This window comes from Chrysemys picta, chromosome 1 (assembly GCF_011386835.1).
Source record: "Chrysemys picta bellii isolate R12L10 chromosome 1, ASM1138683v2, whole genome shotgun sequence".
NCBI lineage: Eukaryota > Metazoa > Chordata > Testudines > Emydidae > Chrysemys > Chrysemys picta.
Genome location: NC_088791.1, coordinates 15865925 through 15887926, shown reverse-complemented (window position 1 = coordinate 15887926; position 22002 = coordinate 15865925). Strand labels below are relative to the sequence as shown.

General features: G+C 41.2%; 2 protein-coding genes across 20 annotated transcripts in view; one reads left to right on the top strand and one right to left on the bottom strand.

The window, feature by feature from the left end:
* DHTKD1 (dehydrogenase E1 and transketolase domain containing 1) overlaps nucleotides 1–3745 on the bottom strand; it is a 52543-nt gene extending 48798 nt beyond the window's left edge. Inside the window, exons 1-2 of one of the 2 annotated variants that reach the window (XM_065599013.1) lie at nucleotides 3605–3744; nucleotides 263–446 (exon numbers count right to left, since the gene is read on the bottom strand). The gene's annotated coding sequence lies outside the window, so the exon portion shown is untranslated. Of the gene's footprint in view, nucleotides 1–262; nucleotides 447–3604 lie in introns of both variants that reach the window. The other variant, XM_065599058.1, reaches the window with a different exon arrangement.
* UPF2 (UPF2 regulator of nonsense mediated mRNA decay) overlaps nucleotides 3708–22002 on the top strand; it is a 124099-nt gene continuing 105804 nt past the window's right edge. For 7 of the 18 annotated variants that reach the window (XM_065598897.1, XM_065598867.1, XM_065598734.1 and 4 more), the window contains exons 1-3: nucleotides 3708–3848; nucleotides 9491–9870; nucleotides 11414–12193. In XM_065598897.1, coding sequence (XP_065454969.1) covers nucleotides 9509–9870; nucleotides 11414–12193 — 1142 coding nt within the window. In that variant the 5' untranslated portion in view covers nucleotides 3708–3848; nucleotides 9491–9508. Of the gene's footprint in view, nucleotides 3849–4108; nucleotides 4519–4603; nucleotides 4663–5228; nucleotides 5276–9490; nucleotides 9871–11413; nucleotides 12194–22002 lie in introns of those variants that run through there. The other 11 variants (XM_065598235.1, XM_065598168.1, XM_065598631.1 and 8 more) reach the window with 5 other exon arrangements.

The window sequence follows — 22002 nt, the reverse complement described above, 5'->3', positions numbered from 1 at the left end:
TTTCTGCAGTTTCATACTGGAACTCTGAGCAGTCATACTCCTCTCTTACATACAATGCAACTCCCCCACCTTTTCTGCCCTGCCTGTCCTTCCTGAACAGTTTATATCCATCCATGACAGTACTCCAGTCATGTGAATCACCCCACCAAGCCTCTGTTATTCCATTCACATAATAATTCCTTGACTGTGCCAGGACTTCCAGTTCTCCCTGCCTGTTTCCCAGGCTTCTTGCATTTGTGTATAGGCACTTAAGGTAACTCACTGATCGTTCTGCTTTCTCAGTATGAGGCAGGAGTCCTCCCCTCTTGTGTTCTCCTGCTCGTGCTTCCTCCTGGTATCCCACTTCCCCACTTCCTCAGGGCTTTGGTCTTCTTCCCCAGGTGTACAGCACCTACAGTTTCACCTTTTTTTCTCCAGGGAAAATGATATTGACGAACCAGATCTTCCTTTATTTAAGGACAAATGCAGTCAGAGAAAACATCTAAAACAATAACAGTCTAAACACTTTATGAAGAGCCTTCCACCCACTGGCAGCGGGTGAACCAGCTGTTGGGGGAGGGTAGCACCCAGCCCCTCCCCTTCTGCCGGATGCCCTGCCACTTGCCCTCCCCTTCTTCCCCCAAAACCTTTGGGAGCCCAGAATATCCACACCACAGCCCCTGGGCTCCCTGCCCCAGTTCTGGGCCGCCCAAGCACCTCCAGTCCCCGAGCTCCGGGCGAGCCCCCCAGCCCCAGGGCTCTGGGTGTCTGGGCGGCGTGGCTGTAGTGCCCCCAGCTTTCCCAGCCCTGGAGCTCTGGGCAGGTCCCCAACTCCAGCCCCAGAGCCACAGGCGGCTGGGGGGGCGCAGTTCCAGCGTCCCGAGCACCGGGTGGGCAGCACAGCCATGGCCCTAGTGCCAGCCCCCCTGAGTACCAGGGGCACACTGGCACGCCCCAGCCAACATGGGCTACTACAGAAGAGTGGGAAGGAATTGCACTGCGGGAAAGGGTCTGGGGGCAGAGTGTGGGTGGGGCCACGCCAGGCTGTTTGGGGAGGCACAGCCTCCCCCAGCCTATGATACCCACCACCCATGTTCCCACCAACCATCAGTTCTATGGGGACCCTGACAGGCTCCAGTCTTTTCAACACTTCAGCAAGATGGGGTCCCTCTTCGGACAAGATTAAGAAACTAGAACAATCCACATAGCACACATTAACGGTATTAAAATGTGGCTAATAGTCCTGTGACATTACTGACATAACCTGTGACCGTATAAATCATTGTTGCAACCATTATTATATATTGTTTGCAGCAAATATTGTACAAAGGTTGTTGTGTAAGGTGTCTATGGAAAGGTTATAATTTGCTGATTATGATTATGCTATTTGTATGGGTGTATCATTTTTGTAGTTGAAGTTATGAATATTGGCTATGTACTTGTATATCAATGTGTTTTGATTCTAAGTAGCCTCAGTGAAGCATTTGGTCAGCTTCTTGAGAAGGGATTATTCTCAGCAAGTGCCCAACCAAGAAACACTTAGCTGACAATGAACTTTGGGAGACGCCAATCCATATCTGAACTAACATGTAAACAATGGCATTGGCCTGTAAAGAACTGAGTCACGCATGGACATGTGGCTTTCCCATGTGACTCCAGACTCCATCTTGCTGCTGTGATCGTCCACAGGGCAGAGGATATAAAAGGCTGCTGCATCTCCTCCATTTTGTCTTCAATCCTGCTTCTTACTTCTGGAGGAACCTTGCTACAAACTTGCATCTGAAGAAGTGAGGTTCATACCCACGAAAGCTTATGCTCCCAATACTTCTGTTAGTCTTAAAGGTGCCACAGGACCCTCTGTTGCTTGCTACAAACTGAAGCTCTCAACAAAGGACTGAATGACCCATCCCAGCTGTGGATGTATTTCAGAGACTTAATTTGAACCTGCAGTTTATTCTATCACTCTATAAGCCTGAACCAAGAACTTTGCCATTATTGTATGTAATTGATTCCATTTAACCAATTCTAGCTCTCATATATATATATTCTTTCTTTTTATGAATAAACCTTTAGATTCTAAAGGATAGTCAACAGCGTGATTTGTGGGTAAGATCTAACTTGTATACTGACCTGGGTCTGGGGCTTGATCCTTTGGGATTGGGAGAACCTTTTTCTTTTACTGGGGTATTGGTTTTCATAACCATTCATCCCCATAACGAGTGGCACTGGTGGTGATACTGGGAAACTGGAGTGTCTAAGGGAATTGCTTGTATGACTTATGGTTAGCCAGTGGAGTAAAACCAAAGTCCTCTCTGTTTGGCTGATTTGGTGTGCCTTAAAGTTGGAAAAACCCCAGGCTTGGGCTATAACTGCCCTGCTCTGAGCAATTTGTCCTGAATTGGTACTCTCAGTTGTGTCTCACCAAAGGCAGCATCGTTACAGGTCCTCAAAATGGAATTGTAAATGGGGAATCATCATTGAGTAAGTATATTTATTTTTATTGTGGCGTCCCCCAGGGACTGGTTCTTGGCCTCCACCCAGAGTGCTGGCTTTGCAGCTCCCATTGGCCAGGAACCATGGCCAATGGGAGCTGCGGGGGCGGTGCCTGCAGGTGAAAGCAGTGCGCAGAGCTGCCTGGCCACACTTCTGCCTAGCAGCTGAGTGAGGGGGATGTCACCACTTCCGGGGAGCCCCCCAGGTAAATACCCCATCCCATGCCCCAACCCCTTGCCCCCTCCCAGATCCAAACTCCGCTGGGTGGGGAGGCACGATGGCCCAAGACTGCCCACTAGCGGCCGGTATGACTGGTGCAGGGGCTGCCTGAGCCATCCCTGAGCCAGGCACACCGGCCGCTGCAGAAGTCATGGAGGTCACAGAAAGTCACGGAATCCATGACAAACTTGTAGCCTTACTTATCGGTTAACCATTTAATGTTTTACATCCCTACCAGCAATGTGGTTCTTATGTTCTCCAGCGGCTTATATATGCCATTCTTGTAAATACCCCCCCCAAAATATTAGGTTTTTTTTTTGCAACTGCATCACATTGTTGACATATTGAATTTGTGATCTGCTAAAAACCGCAGATCCCTTTCAGTAGTACTACCACCTTGCCAGTTATTCTCCGTTCTGTGGTGGTGCATTTGAAGTGTGAGGGCACATCATGCTCCATAGATGTCACTGAGGTGTGCCATGAATGTAATCGTATTGCACTGTGCCACCCACGGTGTGCTTGATGTGACATGAGCATACCAAGAGGGCATCACACATGACATATGATAGGAGACCAGGCCACACCACAACCTCATCACATGTTGCTATGACATTATAGGATGCAATGTGATGTCATCCCACAAAACAAGTCATGTGGCACGTCATAACATGGTGACATCACTGCTTAGAGCCACAGGTGGGCTGGTGTCCCTGGGCTACGGAGGAGCAGTGTTCCCTACGCTGCAGGATGGAGGCCGGATCCCAACACCTGTCCCCCACCCCCACAGGCTACTTCCGCCTTCACAACCTCCTGCTCCTAGTAACCAGACTCAGAGCAGCACGGGCTGGCTCGCTGCCTGCCGTAAGGACCCCACACCAGCCCGGGACTGCCCTCCGCGCTGCCTGATACGTACCTGTCTGCAGCCGCCACTCGCCAACGAAGCTGTTGGGGGCGCGACGGAGCGGCTAGACCGGAGCGCCACTCGCTTCCTCCCCCTGCAGCCAGGAGAGGGCTGAGCCGCCCCTCCTCGGCGGAGTGTTTCCAGGCAGGCGGCGCGACGGGCAGTCCGGGGTCCTCTGCGGGCAAGGGGAGGGGGCAGAAGCTGGTGGTGGAGTAGGGGCTAGAGGAGTCCGAGCCGATGTTTACACCGGGCAGAGGTAACCGCCCCCGCCGGCCTGAGGGCGGGGGAGAGGGGCGGCGGCGGCGGCAGGGAGGGGCGGGGCGGGCTTTTGGGGGTGGGGGGCTCCTAGGAGTGGGGCCGGGGCAGAGAGAGGGCGGCCTGCAGGGACATCCGGGACGGGGCAGGGCTGGAGGGGAGCGGGGCTACCTGGAGTAGAGCGGCTAGGGGGGCGGGGTGGGACCTGGGGAGGGGGCCGGGGCTCGGGGGTGGGGAGGGTCCTGAGGGCGGGGAGAGGAGAGAAGAGGAGATCGGGCTTCAGCGTGGGGAGAGTTGAGGGCGGGGAAGGGCCTGGTGGGCGTGGAGAGGTCACAGGGCAGAGAGGGGCCGTGAGCGGGAGGGAGCTCGCTGGGGGCGGCGGGATGTGCGAGGGGAAGTTGTCTTCCGGGGTTTCCCCTGGGGGAAGGGAGGGGGGAACTGTTGGGGAAGGGGTGGGAGGAGTGTGGGGCCGAGGAGAGTAAGATGAGGCCAGGGGGCAAAAGGGCTTGGCGTGCTAAGGGGGTGAGGAGGTGGAGGGAGAGAAGTGGTGAGGTGCCAGGCGGGCAAGTAGAAGGGGAGGCTTGGTATTTGAAGGGGTAGACAAAGGAGGGGGCGCTCAGTTGAACAATGATGTTCGGTGGGGATTGGTTTGTTCGTGACATTTAGAGCAGGTGAGAGGGTTGGTTGTTTACTTTTGTGTGAAAAGATGTTTTATTTCCACCTAGTGACTGTTTTTTAGGCCTTTTCTTTTTTGTTCACCCTAGCAAAGGAGGCCCATCTGTAGAGTTAGGACAGCAAAAACTTTTTTTAATAAGGTAGGCAGAATAGAAAGTAAAACTCAGTCACGAACGTTAGATCAAACCCACCTCTTTCGTGCTTGTGTTTAATTATGAATTTTTCCCTCCCTCCATCTCTTTTGGTTTGTTTTGTGGGTTTGAGTTTAGGTTTGACTGGGTGATTGTGGCGTTTCACTGATGCAGCTCATTTGGATTATTCTTGAAACTTGTTTAATTCTGACAATTTGTACAGCTGTTATGGAATATTTATCATATTGGTCAGAGTTTGCAGTTTGCATTTTTAAGTATCTTATCAAAATGGGCCTAATTTATATAAATAATTCCTCAATTTGCTTAGCCAGCATTTTATAGAATACCTGGACAAGAACTTGCAATGGGAACCTTCATATGACTAATATGTAACTTCCCATACCAGCACAGAGAGATTTGGGCAAAAAAAAAATTTCTAATCAAACACCAAATCTAGTCTTTAGTATTATACATTTATATATTGACTTTCATCCCTGGATTTCATAGTGCTTACAAACATAAGTTAATGAAGCATCAAAACACCACTATTATTGTATACCCATTTTGCAGATGGAGAAAAACTAAGTACAGAAGGGTGGGTGCTGAGCTTTCAGCTTTTAAGGTGGCTGCATTAATTATGCTATATGTATATATTTTGTATAACTCTTTGGGATCCTTCAAGATTATATTGCTTTTATAAGTATTTTCTGCTAAGCATTGTCTGTGTACTATTTTAAAAAAAGCTGGGGCTGGACTCCTGTGTATCTTATAAGTTCCCCAGATGTCCTAGAACTGACAGTCTTTGTACTCTGAACTATTGAGAGTACAACTATATCAAGTTTTCACATATCAGGCTTGTTACAAAGAAATAAAAATTCAGAAACAAATCAAGAAAATTCCCAAACAAAACTTAAGATTGTGTTAAGGGAGGAAACAAATTCATTAAAAACATTAGAAAGTTGTACAATATTTAACAAAACCGAACATTTGGAAGTGATCACACTACAAGGCTATAAGTTCAAAACCCCTATATGTCACTACAGAGCACCCCAGTAAAGTTTTCAACACCTTCCTTAACTCTGATCTTTCTCTTTACCCCCATCTTTTTGTATCCAACTTTTAGTTATGAGCCACAGGTTTCTACTATATACTGGGTTATAAACTGATAATGCCTGTTTCCCCAATACATACGCAAATGAGTGGTTGGATATCAGTTTCTTTATCATTTACATAGTTTGGTCAAAACCTCACATTTTTCATATAGCCCTCATGAGCCATACTAGACCTTCATCGGCATGCATCCGACGAAGTGGGCATTTACCCACGAAAGCTTATGCTCCAATACATCTGTTAGTCTTAAAGGTGCCACAGGACTCTCTGTTGCTTTATACTAGACCTTGTCTTTGTTCACCACATTATGAATTGTATACCTTTCCTTATCCTGTTCATTTATCCAGTGTTGGCCAGCTATAGATTAGAGATCAAAATTCTCAGTATGAGCCTTAATATACAGGCTGCATACCTGCAAAGATGAGACATTCCTTTGCAAAAGACAGTCCTGAATTTCTCCCTGATCTTAATGTAAGTTAGCAGGGTGGGTGCAAATTATGACTGTTCCGCAAATGACCATGCTACTGTAATTTATATGTGCAACAGGGGATGCTTAAATTTTTTTTCAAGCAGCAGCTAGTGGGCGAGCAAAGGTAATGGTCACAGTGTTAGAGTATTAACAAATATCTAGGGTCTTTCCAGCATTTATTTTTTTGACCTAACAGACTTTTAATTTCTTGTCTTTCAGATGTTTGTGTTTAACTTTAACTCCAGGTTTACTAACTTTCAGCAATCTTTTTTGTGCTAAAATTACAACATAAATTGCCTAGGGAGGTTGTGGAATCTCCATCATAGGAGATTTTTAAGAGCAGATTAGACATAACTGTCCGGGGTGGTGTAGATAATACTTAGTCCTGCCATGAATGCAGGGGACTGGACTAGGTGACCTCTCAAAGTCTCTTCCAGTCCTATGATTCTATGGTTTTAATAAAGGTCATTTTAAATTTATAGATATGTTTCCTTTAACTTTTTTCCAACAAAGCTTTTTATTTAGTGGTATCATCAGGAAGAACACAACTTTATCAAGTTCAATTGTTAAAGAGAATCCAGTGGAATATTAAAATGGATTGAATCTCATTGGTGGGGACATTAAGCTGACTTAAATTGAATGCTCTTCCATATTATAAACCCCTTCTCTCCCTCTCCCCCTCCCCCCCCCCCCAAAAAAACAAAAAAACTTGAGTAGCTTTCTTGGATTGATATGGGCTCCATTATATGCCATTTGTAAGCTTGGACCGCTAAATGTTACTTTTGAACTTGGGGCAAAATGTTTAGAGGAGCTGATCTTGCAACTGGATGCATCTAGACCCCAAATACCTACATATAACCTATCTCCATGGATCCAGTTGCAGGATCTGGCCTTTAGTATGTTGCTTTTTAAATGTACTGACTTAACAAAAAATCTATTTTAAGTCAATTCTAATTAAACCAAAAAGTCAAAATACAGTGGGGATTGGATGGCTGAAGGGATCAGTGATGGGCTCTGGTCCTGTGGAGTCTTTCAGCAGTAGCTAGCCAATATTTTCAATACTTATCAGGTCATTAGGGAGTCAAAGTTGTTACTGTCTGCCAGCAGCTATGTAGCTTGTGTGAAATTAATTGTCCTCTGTCCTGTTCCCAATGAAAACAAATCAATACCCTCTCCCTCCAAACCTTCGCAGTTGGCACTCATTGGGACTTCTGTTAGCAGAGAGGCCAAGTATTGAATGGGCCATCCATGGTAACTGACCTCTCTCACCATTATTGGTACGTCTTCACTGGAAAAAAATAAAAAGAGGAAAAAAAGTGTGGTTTTATCTCGGGTTGGCTAAGTTAGGTTAAATTAGCAGTGAGGACATAGCAACTTGACTTTTGCCTCAAGTTAGCGCCACAAGTGGGAGCGGGGAATGAACTCACGCTGCTAACCCGAGTTAAAAGTAAATTGGTATTCACTGCTATTTTAAATCATATTACCGTGGTTAACTTGAGTTAAGAAAGCACTTTTTCTTGCAGTGAAGACATACACTGCATGTAAGGAGCACAACGTGAAAAACCTTAAACTGTTGCTATACTTGGTGAATTTTCTGTTGCTATCCTTGGTGAATTTTTTTGTTCTGTAGATAGATTGGTTTAAAACAATTATTTATAAGAATCAGACCAACATTTTAGGAAATTTTTAATGGAAAACTCCCTATGTTCAATACAGTATTAAGACTAATTATAATTGGGGAAAAATATTGAAGAATTTTTCCATATAATTAGGAGAAAATGGGAAAAGTACTTAATTAGAAATAGGGATTTTCTCCAATGTGGTGTTTTATTTTTAAATGTATACCTTTCAAATATGTATCATTGAGAACAGGTAAAACCCATGGATTAAAGGGCACTGTTAGATAGCAAAGGCCCACAATGTGGGTGTTGGATGCGTAAAATAACGTTTTTCAATATTGGAAAACATTTTTCTTACATTTTTATTTCTGTTGACATGCAAATATCCCATTGTTCTGTTTTTTACCCAAACATTTTAAGAAAATGAGAAACAAATTAATCTGACTAGTCGGTTTTCGTTGTCCAGCATGACTGAAATGTAGAAAATACATGAAAAGAAATAACAAAAAGAAATTTCTTTTCAGTACTTTTCATTCTAACAATTTAAGTAGATATTAGTAACATAGCAAAAGATGTCTTTCCTCCCTTCCCCTAGAAGATTTCAAATTCAGCAATGTCACTTAAAAGTTTTAAAATTTGCTCTGGGGAAAAAAGAATGCATTTTAAAAACAACTTACTAGAAATGAGGGTATTAAAAAACCCTTTCCCTTCACCCCTGATTCTGCAAATGTTTATGTATGTGCTTAACTTTAAGCACCTGAATAATCACAATGGGACTAAGGCTCAGATTTTTAAAGGCTCTCATTTTCAAAAGGCTTTTAGGGACTTAGGAACCTAAATCCCATTGACTGTCAATAGGTTTTAGGCTTCTAAATGCCTTTTGAAAATGAGATTTAGGTTCCCGAATCGGTTAAGTATTGCGACACTAAGTACAATTATTCCTGAATACCTGTAAAAATCTGGATCTAAAACTAAGCATGTACATAAATATTTGCTGAATTGGGGCTGTAGTTTTTGTCAGTCTATAAACATCCCACTATGGCTGTTTGGATACTTCAGGATCCAAAAGTGCATAACAGCGTTGAGCATAACAGCAGCTTCAAGCTGAACTGCATGAACAGTAAAAAAAATTTTTGCAGCTCATGGTGGAGGGAAAAAAGATTTCTGGGAAAGCCTTTCTTTGAGTTTTTTTTTTTTTTTTTTTTTTTAATTAAAGCTTGTAGGTAGTTGGCTCTGGTCAGGAAACTTTTTTTTTTTTAATTGGAGTGTTAGCTTTGCTGCAAAGATTAGGTTTTCTGCAGGCTGTGGTAGTTTTGAACTGTCATCTGACTGCACAGCTCAGGTTGAAGAGAATGCCATAATATATGCTGAAAGCAATTACAGGCATTTGGGTTTTGTGCAGTCCTCACATTTTCTCCTTAATCATGATCTGAGTACCATAGGAACAGTGTGGAAGTGTAGTTCTTTTGAATATCATCCTCCAAGTTGCTTGCTTACCTTCACGCAATTTTCTAATTGAATTTCATCCTCATGCAACTTTACCTCAGCTATTCTAAGTGACTGTCAGGATACAGTGAAAACTAGTTTGTTCATATATTGAGAATACAGTAATAATGGTGATATTCCTGTACTTCTGCAGATTTGCCTGGGTAACATAATGCCAGCTGAGCGCAAAAAGTCAGCCAGTATGGAAGAAAAAGAATCTTCATTAAATAACAAAGAAAAAGACTTCAGTGAAAGGCGATCAGTGAGCAGTAGAGAGAAACCAAAGGAGGATGTGAAGGTTGGCCTGAAGAGAGAGACTCTCAAGACACCTGAAGATAAAAAGAAAAAACTGGAGGAGGATAAACGGAAAAAAGAAGACAAGGAGCGAAAGAAAAAAGAAGAGGACAAGATAAAAGCTGAAGAAGAGCAGAAGAGGAAAGAGGATGAAGAAAAAAAGAAATTTGAAGAGGAAGAGAAAAAGAAACAAGAAGAGGAAGTAAAACGTCAGCAAGAGGAGGCAGCTGCACAATTGAAGTAAGATTTATGTTTTAAGTTTTAACTGTGCCTAACAGTGTAGTCCTTACTCAGGCAAAATTCCCATTGAAGTCAGTGGGAGTTTTGCCAAAGTGAGGACTGCAGTATTGGGTCACTCTTTTAATTTTATGAATAAGAAGGTAAACATTTATATAATTGTTTAGTAAATATAGATCAGGGGTTCTCAAACTGGGGGTTGGGACCCCTCAGGGGGTCATGAGGTTATTACATGGGGGTTTGTGAGCTGTCAGTCTCCACCCCAAATCCCGCTTTGCCTCCAGCATTTATAATGGTGTTAAATTAAAAACACTTTTTTATATATTTTTAAGGGGGGGTCGCACTCAGAGGCTTGCTATGTGAAAGGGGTCACCAGTAAAAAAGTTTGAGAGCCACTGATATAGATAGTGTCAAGTGATATGCTCAGTGCTATTTGTGAGAAGCTAAAAGTATGCAGTAGTTGTATGTATATACTAACCACTATCACTTTGGCTTATACATTGGATTTCGGTAATGTCATCTGTCTGGAGATCTCATGAGGTGTATAAATGTGCCTGAATTAAGCATCACAAAGTCTCATTGAGGTTCAGAAGCGTTATCCCCATTTTACAGATGGGAAAACAGAGGCACAAAGAAGCCAAGTGACTAGCCCATGATCACAATGAAATCCATCCAGGAATAGGTGCTGGGCAGCTTGACTCTCAGTCCGGTACTTCAGTCACAAGACCAACCTTACTATAAGCTGTTGCTGTAAACTTTTAAGCACTGGAAATGGGCTGTGATCTCTAAAGCTGTCCAATAGTCAGCAGTCATGAATAATTGGTAGGATACAGCAGAAAGTGGTGTTAATTTAGTTTTCTCTCCAAGTCAGTGCCCATAGCATGGTGTTAAGAGACACTATGGTGTTGGAGGTAAACAAAACCAAGATTCTGACCATTTGTATTCATTAAAGATACCATGACACTTTTTTAAAGAGTAAGGGTTTTAATGTGTCTGTCTTGGTCAGACTCCAGGCTGGGCGAATACATTTTATCTACTTAAATTGCCCTTGCAATTTCAGTTGGATTTGGAATTCTTCTTATCTAGAACACGTGTGTAGTGTTACTGTGTTCTGTTAACAGCTGCTGTGTTCTGTCCCAAAGTTGATTGTATTTCTTTCTTGAATAAAAGGATTGTAGTATTTATGCTTTGTTAATGCTTTGTGATCAAAAAAATTCTGTATAGAGCCTTGCTAATATGTTTATTTTAATAAATACATAAATGGCACTTTCTTAGAAAAGGTTTAATAGAAGAGTGCTATTTAGTGACGCCTTGGAGTTACTAGGACTTCCTTATTATCAGTAAAATATATTATTTTATATGTACTAATGAATGTTCTGTATCAGGAAAAATTTAAACTGTACTACAATTGAGATCAATTAGCTTGCGGTGCATTATCCTTGTTTTGAAATGGTTCATTTACCTGTCAGTTTACAAAATTCAGTAATCTATAATAGAAATTAGTGAGGTCTTACCAGGTTATAACTATCGTTTTTTTTTTCTTTAGAGAGAAAGAGGAAGCACATCAACTCCATCAGGAAGCTTGGGAGCGCCATCAAGCAAGAAAGGAACTCCGCAGCAAAAACCAGAATGCACCAGATAACCGCCCTGAGGAGAATTTCTTTAGCAGGCTGGACTCGAGTCTGAAGAAGAACACTGCTTTTGTTAAGAAGCTAAAAACTATCACAGAACAACAGAGGGACTCCTTGTCTCATGATTTTAATAGCCTCAACTTAAGCAAGTACATTGCAGAAGCTGTAGCTTCTATTGTTGAAGCAAAGCTGAAAATATCAGATGTGAACTGTGCCGTGCACTTGTGTTCTCTGTTTCACCAGCGCTATGCTGATTTTGCTCCATCGCTTCTTCAGGTTTGGAAAAAGCATTTTGAAGCAAGGAAAGAAGAGAAAACTCCCAACATTACCAAACTAAGAACTGATTTACGTTTCATTGCAGAATTGACAATAGTTGGGATTTTCACTGATAAAGAAGGTCTGTCTTTAATCTATGAACAGCTAAAAAACATTATTAACGCTGATCGGGAGACCCACGCTCATGTTTCTGTGGTAATAAGCTTTTGCCGGCACTGTGGAGATGATATTGCTGGTTTGGTACCAAGGAAGGTTAAAAATGCTGCAGAGAAGTTTAACTTGAGTTTTCCTCCTAGTGAGATAATCAGCCCAGAGAAGCAACAGCCCTTCCAGAATTTGTTGAAGGAATACTTTACATCTTTGACCAAACACCTGAAAAGGGACCACAGAGAGCTACAAAATATTGAGAGACAAAACAGGTGATATTTAAATACTGTACTTCATAAGTTGATATAACAGTGCAGCTCATAGAATGCTTTAAGATTTCTTTAATTGTTGCCACCAAAGTAAAATTATGTGGGAAGATACGCTTTCTTGCAGAAGATTCTCTGAAATAACATGCCGAAAGATTTCCCAACTAGAAAATCTTTTAGAGCCTGGGATGTTAAGTAATGGGACATTAGGTTTTAAATAATTTTTAGAGGGAGACTGTTAAGTAAGTTTCTCTTGCTTTAATTTTTTTTTAACTCCTCCACTGGTTTTGTAACACTCCTCTAGCAGCTTGAGACTAACATTTCTTTCCCAGCTGGTTTTGTCCTTTTCCAGTTGGCACCAAGTGGTTTTTTTTTTTTTTTTTTCCCCCACCCACATATTTCTTATGGACCATATGCTGACATGGATTTGTTTTGTTTATTTTTTTGTGTGTACCAACATTGTACATGGTGTCAGCGTAGTTCTAAGTATAGGGGGGAAATCATTTGTCAAAGAAGTGTACTTTCCAAATTTCTTATATATTAAAATATAAAATCAAAATTTGGGCCTAAACTACTCAACCATGTCCTGTTAAACCTTGACTCAGAACATTAAATGCTTCAGGACCTCAGCTAACTATAAATGTCTTAGGCTGGAAAGAAACTTCCACGATAGGCGTGTTGTTGAATAAATATGCACTTTTCTCTGAAGCATCTAGTACTGGTCATTGTTGAAGCCAGAATGCTCTCCTAGATGGACTGATGGTCTGATAAGGGCACAGGACTGGACAGGACTTCCTGGGTCAGCAAGTCCAGTCTTCTTATATGACAGGCATTCTCATCATATGATCTCATTTGTATGATATGGTAATTCCTATATTCCTAAACTATTTTCAATACACATAAGCAAAAGCACATGAATTGTGCAGTTATTGGTGATGGGCCTGAACCAAAATTCTGGATCTGAAATATGTATCCCAAGTCAAACTGCATATGTCTATAATGTTGAGTACAAAAAAACCCCTCTGATCTGAACACTTCCAAACTTTGGGGTTTGAAATCTAGACTCAAATTTGAGCTTTCCCGAAGTGTGGGATGATTTTGTTATTGAACTTGGCTTATTATAAGGATTTAGGTGTGAGATAGAAACTCAAGCATCTGTTGAAGTCTAGTCCCATCCCTGTCAGTTGTTAAGTGACTGTATTTTGCTATGTAAGAAGTTGGAATGTGTAGTGACTTTAACTATAGTCCAATTCCTTATACTCCTTGTTCAGAGAGAGTCAAAACACAAGTATAATTTTTTTTTTTGCAACTTAATGAGTGTATACCTTCATTATTTAAACTAACACGGTTACAATTAAGTCTGGGATAAAGACAAATGTAGCAGAAACAGCGGGAACAAGTAGATGAACTTCATTGCTGGCTGATTTGATTACATTTATCCTTCCTTCTCCTCCTCCTTTTTGGCTGTTCGTTTAAGCAGCAGCTGTTGTGTGGTGAGAGGACTGGCATGTCCAACTAATCATTTAAGTCCACTGACATGCATATTTTCTTAATTACCAAGCAGTTAAAAACAGTTGTAAAGTTCTTTAGTTTATAAAATTTTCCAGGCGTATTAGTTTACTAAACTAAAAAGAGTTTTTAAACACCTGATGGTGTTTCAATTACAGAGCTACCAGTATAGAGCTGGACAGGAAACTGTTTTCCTGTCTTTGAAACTCTTTTGGGACAAAGCCAAGATCTTTAGAAGTTTTTGTGTGTGGAAAAACCACAGAAAAAAAGAGAGAGGCCCCAGAATAGCCAACAGGTGGTGAGGGCACTCACCTGAGGTATGGTATGGAAGACCCAGGCTCAAGTCCTTTGTCTGAATCGGGCAGATCAGGGTCTCCCGTCCCCAGGCAAATGTCCTGGATGTCAGCCTATTAGGTATTCTTGAGTCTGTCTCTCAACCATAAATTCCATCCTGGACCTGAGAAACCTTTCCTGACAAAAGATATAGAACTTAAGGTACAAAGTTTTTTGTTTTGGTGCATACGTGATAAAACAGTATCATTTAGGGTCATGTGGAGATGGTTGTATTGGTTATATGGATTTAAAAATGTTAGCCTTCTGCCTTAATAACAATTGGAGTGAGTGAGAGATTCTTCTCAATTTATCAAAAATTCCCTTTTCTGCTTAATTTAATGTGATTAATTGTTCTCTTTCTCCATAGACATACAAAATACTTGCATACATTGGTCTTTGGCCTCATACCATCCAAATCTAATGAGAAGTTTGGGTATGCAATTGAATTTCATTTAGAGAGTGGTTCTATTCTAAAAAGTGACTATAAAATGCTAGCTCCCTCCTTATTCAACAGATTTATTGAAAGACAATCTGCTTTACTGACAAAAATGTTTACTGTTTTTTATTCCCATTAGTACTGCAGAACCAACTTGAAGAGGGAGAGAGCTAGAATAGGTTCCTCCTTTTATATATCAACTGAATTGTTTACTTAGGGCATATATTCACTGCAGAGTTAACTTGAGTTAGCCTAGTTCAACTGAGAGTAGCCATGCTGCAAAATAACACTCAAGCTACCCAGAATGCAGTATAGTGGTTGTGTTAGCAGCTGACGAGTTGTATTAACTTGAGCTGTTGCCTATCCACCCCTCTGGGCCCACCAACTCAAGTAAAAGCACCGTCATGCTCAAATGAAGGGTTTTTGCATGAGGATGGGACTCAAATTAGTTGTGACGCTCAAGTTATAACTCAGGTTAATACTGCAGTGAAGACAAACCCTATGTTCCGACCGGTTGCCCCTGTAAAAACAGCTGAAAGCAGTAGTAGTATGCACAGTGCACAGTAGTGTTGTTGATAGCAAAACCTGAAGATGAAGTGTAACTAAGGACATAATCTGGCTTGTAGAATCTTTGTTACTAGTGATGATGGATCAGCAAGAAAAAGCCATGCTTGACCCTCAGATCCCAGGCTGAGTTCTCAAAGCTAACTGCTGGGCAAGGAGGAACTATACTTTTTCTTGTAAATTAAGCATGTTAAGATACAGTAAACATGGAACTCTACAATTTCATCTTTAAACACTTCAGATTAGTACTGAGTTTCAAAGTGTTATTGCATCTATAAACCTAATGAATAACAGTATAAACAACTTAGTAATGAGCTCTGAACCACAAGTTCATTTATAGAGGAGGCCAATAAATTTAAAAATCTTTGTCAACTAATGGATTTTCTCCTTTCAGAATGCTTATTTTAGAAGATGGAAACTATCCCTAATTCATGCCTTTACTGGCAAGGAAATACTGTTCATTGTTGCTGAGGTGTAAATAGCACCTTTTAAATGCAGTAAAAACATTTTTCATTGAAAAACTATGAAACCAGCAACACTTATGTCACTTGTGTGTAGTAATGTCGAGGGGATGGTTTGACGGGACTGCCTACAATGGCATGTGGCCCATCGGCAACTGCCAGTAGCAACAATCCCCAATGGCTGGAGATGGGACACTACATGGGGAAAGAATTTGAGTCACTACAGAGAATTCTTTCCCAGGTATCTGCCTGTCTTGCTCACATGCTCAGGGTATAGCTGATGGCCATATTTGGAGTTGAGAAGGATTTTTGCCCCAGATTAGATTGGTTGGCAGAGACCCTGTTGTTGTTGTTGTTTTTTTTTTGTCTTCCTCTGCAGTGTGGGGCATGGGTCTCTTGCAGGTTTAAATTAGGGCTGCATAACAATTTAAAAAAAATAATTGCAATTAATCACACTGTTAAATAATAGAATACTATTTATTTAAATATTTTTGGATGTTTTCTACATTTTCAGATATATTAATTTCAATTACAACCCAGAACACAAAGTGTACAGTGCTTACTTTATATTTCTCTTTTATTACAAATATTTGTGCTATAAAAAAGAAATAGTATTTTTCAATTCACCTCATACAAGTACTGTAATACAATCTCTTCATCATGAAAGTTGAACTTAAAAATGTAGAATTATGTACAAAAAAACCCTGCATTCAAAAATAAAACAATGTAAAACTTTAGAGCTTACAAGTCCACTCAGTTCTACTTTTTGTTCAGCCAATCGCCAAGACAGACAAGTTTGTTTACATTTATGGGAGATAATGCTGCTGGCTTCTTATTTGCAATGTCACCTGGAAGTGAGAACAGGTGTTCACATGGCACTGTTGTAGCCAATGTCTCAAGATATTTATGTGTCAGATGCGTTAAAGATTCATATGTCCCTTCGTGCTTCAACCACCATTCCAGGGGACATGCATCCATGCTGATGACGGGTTCTGCTCTATAACAATCCCAAATAGCGTGGACCAATGTATGTTCATTTTCATTATTTGAGTCAGATACCACCAGCAAAAGGTTAGTTTTCTTTTTTGGTGGTTCCGGTTCTGTAGTTTCCACAACGGAGTGTTGCTCATTTAAAACTTCTGAAAGCATGCTCCCTACCTCATCCCTCTCAGATTTTGGAAGGCACTTCAGATTCTTAAATCTTGGGTTGAGTGCTGTAGCTATTTTTAGAAATCTCACATTGGTACCTTCTTTGCATTTTGTGAAATCTGTAGTGAAAACGTTCTTAAAATGAACAACATGTGCTTGGTCATCATCTGAGATTGCTATGAAATATGTGGCAGAGCAGGGGACATACAATTCTCCCCCAAGGAGTTCAGTCACAGATTTAATTAACGCTTTTTTTTTTAACGAGCTTCATCAACATGGAAGCATGTCCCCTGGAATGGTGGCAAAGCATGAAGGGGCATACGAATGTTTAGCATATCTGGCACGTAAATGCCTTGCAATGCCGGCTACAAAAGTGCCATGCCAAATGCCTGTTCTCACTTTCTGGTGACATTGTAAATAAGAAGATGGCAGCATTATCTCCCATAAATGTAAACAAACTTGTTTGTCTTAGCGATTGGCTGAAAAAGAAGTAGGACTGAGTGGATTTGTAAGCTCTGAAGTTTTCATTGTTTTGTTTTTGAGTGCAGTTGTGTAACAAAAAAATCCTACGTTTGTAAGTTGTACTTTCACGACAAAGAGATTGCACTACATTTCTTGTATGAGATGAATTTCTTTTGTTTATCTTTTACAGTGCAAATATTTGTACTAAAAATAACAATACACTTTGATTTCAATTACAACATAGAATACAATATATATGAAAATGTAGAAAAACATCCAAAATATTTAATAAATTTCAATTTGTATTCTATTTAACAGTGCGATTAAAACTGAGATTAATCGCTATTAATTTTTTATATTAATGTTTTGTGTTAATCACGTGAGTTTACTGCGATTAATCGACAGCCCTAATTATTATTATTTTACTTTGTTTTACCATTGAAACTTACCTGGATCAGTTGAACGCTGAAGCCGTTTGGGCATGCCTGGAAATTGTATGACATTTTTAACAACTAGAGATTCTCTGCACCTTGAAGTCTTTAAACCATGATTTGAGGACTTCAGTGGCTCAGACACAGGTTTTATACAGGAGTGGGTGGGTGAGCTTCTGTGGCCTGCATTGTGCAGGAGGTCAGACTAGATGATCATAATGGTCCCTTCTGACCAGGGCCGGCTCCAGGCACCAGCGAAGAAAGCAGGTGCTTGGGGCAGCCAATGGAAAGGGGCGGCACGACCGGGTCTTCGGCAGCAGGTCCCTCAGTGCCTCTCCGAGCGAAAGACCTGCCGCCGAAGAATGAAGCGGCGCAATAGAGCTGCTGCCGATTGCGGTTATATCTCTCTCTTTCCCACCCTTCCCCGCTTCGCCGCTTGGGGCGGCAAAAAAGCTGGAGCCAGCCCTGCTTCTGACCTTAAAGTCTGTGATTCTATATTGATTGAGTACCATGCTCTTGTGGTCAGCTCCCTTCTTTTTCTTCCTTTTAGTAGTCAAAAATTGATGATAAACATAGTAATGCAGCCTGTTCCCAGGAAGGTGGAGTTGACATTATATTCCAAGTTACTGGCTTCTCTGTTTTGAATTGCAGCATCGGGTTCAGACCAATTTTCGGTCATTGGTAACAACTGGTCAGTCAGATGCCACTAACACCACCATTCAAGCTACTATAAAACCAGTCAGAGAGGACAACTAGCTGGGAAAATACTGTCATCTTTCATTTGAAAGTGCACATTGGGCCCATTTCGCAGTAGTCTTGGAGCCCCTTAAATATGTCTACACTGTAATTAAAAATCCAGGACTGGCCTGTGCTAGCTGACTCAGGCTCGTGGGGCTCGTACTAAGGCACTGTTTAATTGCTGTGTGGATGTTCAGGCTCAGACAGGAGCCCACGCTCTAGGACCCTGCAAGATGGGAAGGTCCCAGAGCTCGGGCTGCAGTGTGAGCCCAAAAGTCTACACCACAATTAAACAATCCCTTGGTCAGAGCACCATGAGCCCGAGTCAGCTGGCACAGGCCCATGGGTGTCTAATTGCAGTGTAGACCTACTCTTAAGCAACGTCTACACTGCCACTTACTTCAGCATAATTTACAGCATTCGGGTGTGAATAAACCACCCCTCCGAGGGCCGTAAGTTACACCGACATAAGCACTGGTGTGAATAGCGCTATATCAGTGGGAGAATATCTCTTGCTGACATAGTTAATGCCTCTTGTGGAGGTGGAGTAGTTATGCTGATGGGAGAGCTCTCTCCTGAGAGTGTCTTCACCAGATGTGCTATGGCAGCTTCACCAGTGTAGTGCTTCTAGTGTAGACTAGCCCTAGGTGTGAGCTTACGCTTGTGTGTAATGGTCCCTGAATCAGCTGAACAGGCCTCAAGGAGAATACCCTTGGCAAAGGAGACCAGCAGGTTCTTTCTGGGTATTTGGGTGGCCCATTCAGTGAGGCAATCTACTTCTCTGGTGGAGTGTCCTTGTTTGGTGAAGATGGTTTTAAGTGTGTAAAGGTGTGTATCCTGGACTTTCTTCCCAGAGCATATTCTGTGGTGTCTGAGTCCCTGGCTCTAGATAATAGATTTCTTGGTGTATTTTGGGTGGTTCCTGGATCTGTGATAGTGTTTGTGATCCATGGGTTTCTTGCATGTAGTTGTCTATAAGGTTCCATTGTTGAAGCTGATCCTGGTGTCCGGGAAGTTGATGCTGGTACAGTAGTGTTCTAAAGAGAGTTTGATGGATGGGTGGTAGCTGTTGAAGTTTTGTTGGAAACCTTTGAGGAAGTTTAGGTCGTCTGTCAAAAACTAGAAAATATCATTAGAGTATCTCAGGTATATCATTGGTTTTGTGGTGCATTTGTCCAGAAATTCTTCCTCAAGGTGACCAATGAAAAGTTTGGCCTATTCGGGAGCCATCCTAGTGCCCATGGTGTGGGCAAAGTGTTTTGTTGAATGTAAAATTGTTATAGGTGGGGGTGAAATGGATGAGTGTTTGGGGTGGATATGTGAGTGTTGTCAATTGTCTTCTAGATATTAAGAAAAACAGAGCCAGCATCAAATTGATGATTTCTATTCTTTTGGTTTTAAAAAAGCCCAAGAGGATTACTATTGTTACTTCTTGTTTGAAGTGTGTGGTGCATGATTTACCACTTGATGTCTTGTAATGCCAAAGTCATAAACTGGCTTAAACTCCACCCTTTGGTCTTTACAAGGCTTGTTCTGCGTTGTACGATGCTTCTGTTACTTTAATTTCCAAGGAATCAAAGGTAAAAGAGACACAGACATGCAGCTGTATATAATAGGCCAGCCTTTAATATTGGTGGTGGTTCTTTGCCATAAGCTGGAATTGCCAGAGATTGTTGTTTTCTCCAGGATGCAAGTTTAATAAATTAACAAATATCGTTGACACTAATTTATTAAAATGTTGATTTAGAATAGATGAGAGCAGCCAAATAAACTAAAGAATACAATACAAAATCCTTCACAGAATACTTGCAAGTTTGGGGAGGAGATTTTGTTCAAGCCTAGAATGTATTTCTGATTTATGACATGGCTTACATCCATGTTCTGTGGCTCTAGCCAAATACTGAAATGTGCTTAGAATGCATATGAATCAAAAATTGCACAGGGCTTGATATCTTTTTTTCCTTAACTAATGACAAGGAAGTGCTCCTGTAGACCAATCATGGTTTTAAGATATGAAATTTTATAAATCAATATTGCTAGAAACAAATAGTACATTATGAAAATCTGATATTTTTATGGGTATATGTAATATTTATTTCTAGACCTAGCTACCAGATATTTCACCTTAATATCATGCCATTGTGATTAATCTTGCTTTTTTCCACTTGAATTCAGTATGCTTTTAACAGCTGGTGTCTGAATCTAAAAAACAATCTTGTCTTTCAAACTGTATAAAAGATTAATCAGAAACTGGAGTTGACTAGAAACTGACTTGAAAAGGAATAATTTCCGTTGATGGGATGAAATCCTGGCCCTATTGAAGTTGACAGGAGTTTTGTTATTGACTTCAGTGGACTACAATAGGGCCACAACTTTGCTCCAGTGTCCCAAATATATCTGGTAACTTTCATCTTAGTTGCCATTTCTGAGGTCTCTTAACTTGGGACTGTATTTGCTGAGGGCATGTCTACACTACAAAGTTAAGTCATCTTAATGTAACTCGATATCCAGCCACCACAGTAATTAAGTTGGTTGTGTGTGTCCACACCAAGATCATTGTCTCCTGGAGACCAATTCAGTCAATTTACACAACCCATAGCCTGAGCTCTGCTGCCTGGGGGGACTTGGGCTTCGACTTCAGCCTTGGGCTTCAGCAAGTCTAATGCTGGCTCTGGGGTCACAACCCACAGTTTGAGAACCGGTGGTGCAGAGTAACCTGATCTATTTTTTGTGGCTCATTATGACAGTGGCCTATAAGCCACTGATATACCATATATTTCCCGAGGAACATTACTTATTGTCGCACGGTAGTTAAACAATATTTTAAGAAAGAAAGTTTCATGTATGTTTTACGTGCCCACCCAGAAGAATAGAAAGGATGTGTAGAAATAATGGAGTAGAAAATATAAGTGTGCACAGCATTTGTGCACATGCCTCTATTTTAAATGTGATTAATAGGGGAAATTTTTGACCCATCACTCTCTGCTCTTCCTTTCATAAGAAAGGTATGATGGTAGGATGGTGTTTCTAGCAGAGGCTCATAGAATTTTAACCTGAGTCAGTTGTAATTAAATAGGTGAGACAAGAAAGCAGTAACCTTTTTTTGCTCACCACATCATCCTAAACTTCCCATGATAAGAAGAGTGCTATACTATTTAGGACTTGTAAATGTATTTGAAAAGAGGTTTTGATTAAAAACAGCATTTAAAATTTTTCCTTGATTAAAAACTGTCAGGTATAGTACTGCAAAAGAAACCAAAATGTACATTAAGAACTAATTCTTTTAGACTTTATTTCAAGGATGTCAGCTCATGTTACTGGGCTAACTTGGAAATAAACGTCTCCTTCTTAAAACTGGCATTTCTGAGCCCCTTGGTGATGACCATCCCCTTCTGATACCAGCACAATGGAAGCCTATTGTCATAGACTGCAAAGCAGTCTTTATCCTGCTTTAATACTAGTCAAACATTTTACTTAAAATATTGCACATTAAAACTCTTGCATTACAGAATATTTAAGGGAAAAAAAGCTTCAGTTCTTTCAGTCTCCATAATCGGATTATTCTTAATGGCATTAAAGTTAAAATGGCTGTGGTTGTAGTATATTTAAGTTTATCGAATTTGGTATTAAGTTGAATTTCGATAGTAGTGTTAGCCAGATTGTTGTCTCTCATTGCTACTATCTCATTTAGTGTGTATGTTTAATTCTGTGCCAGAGGGAAGACTGATGATG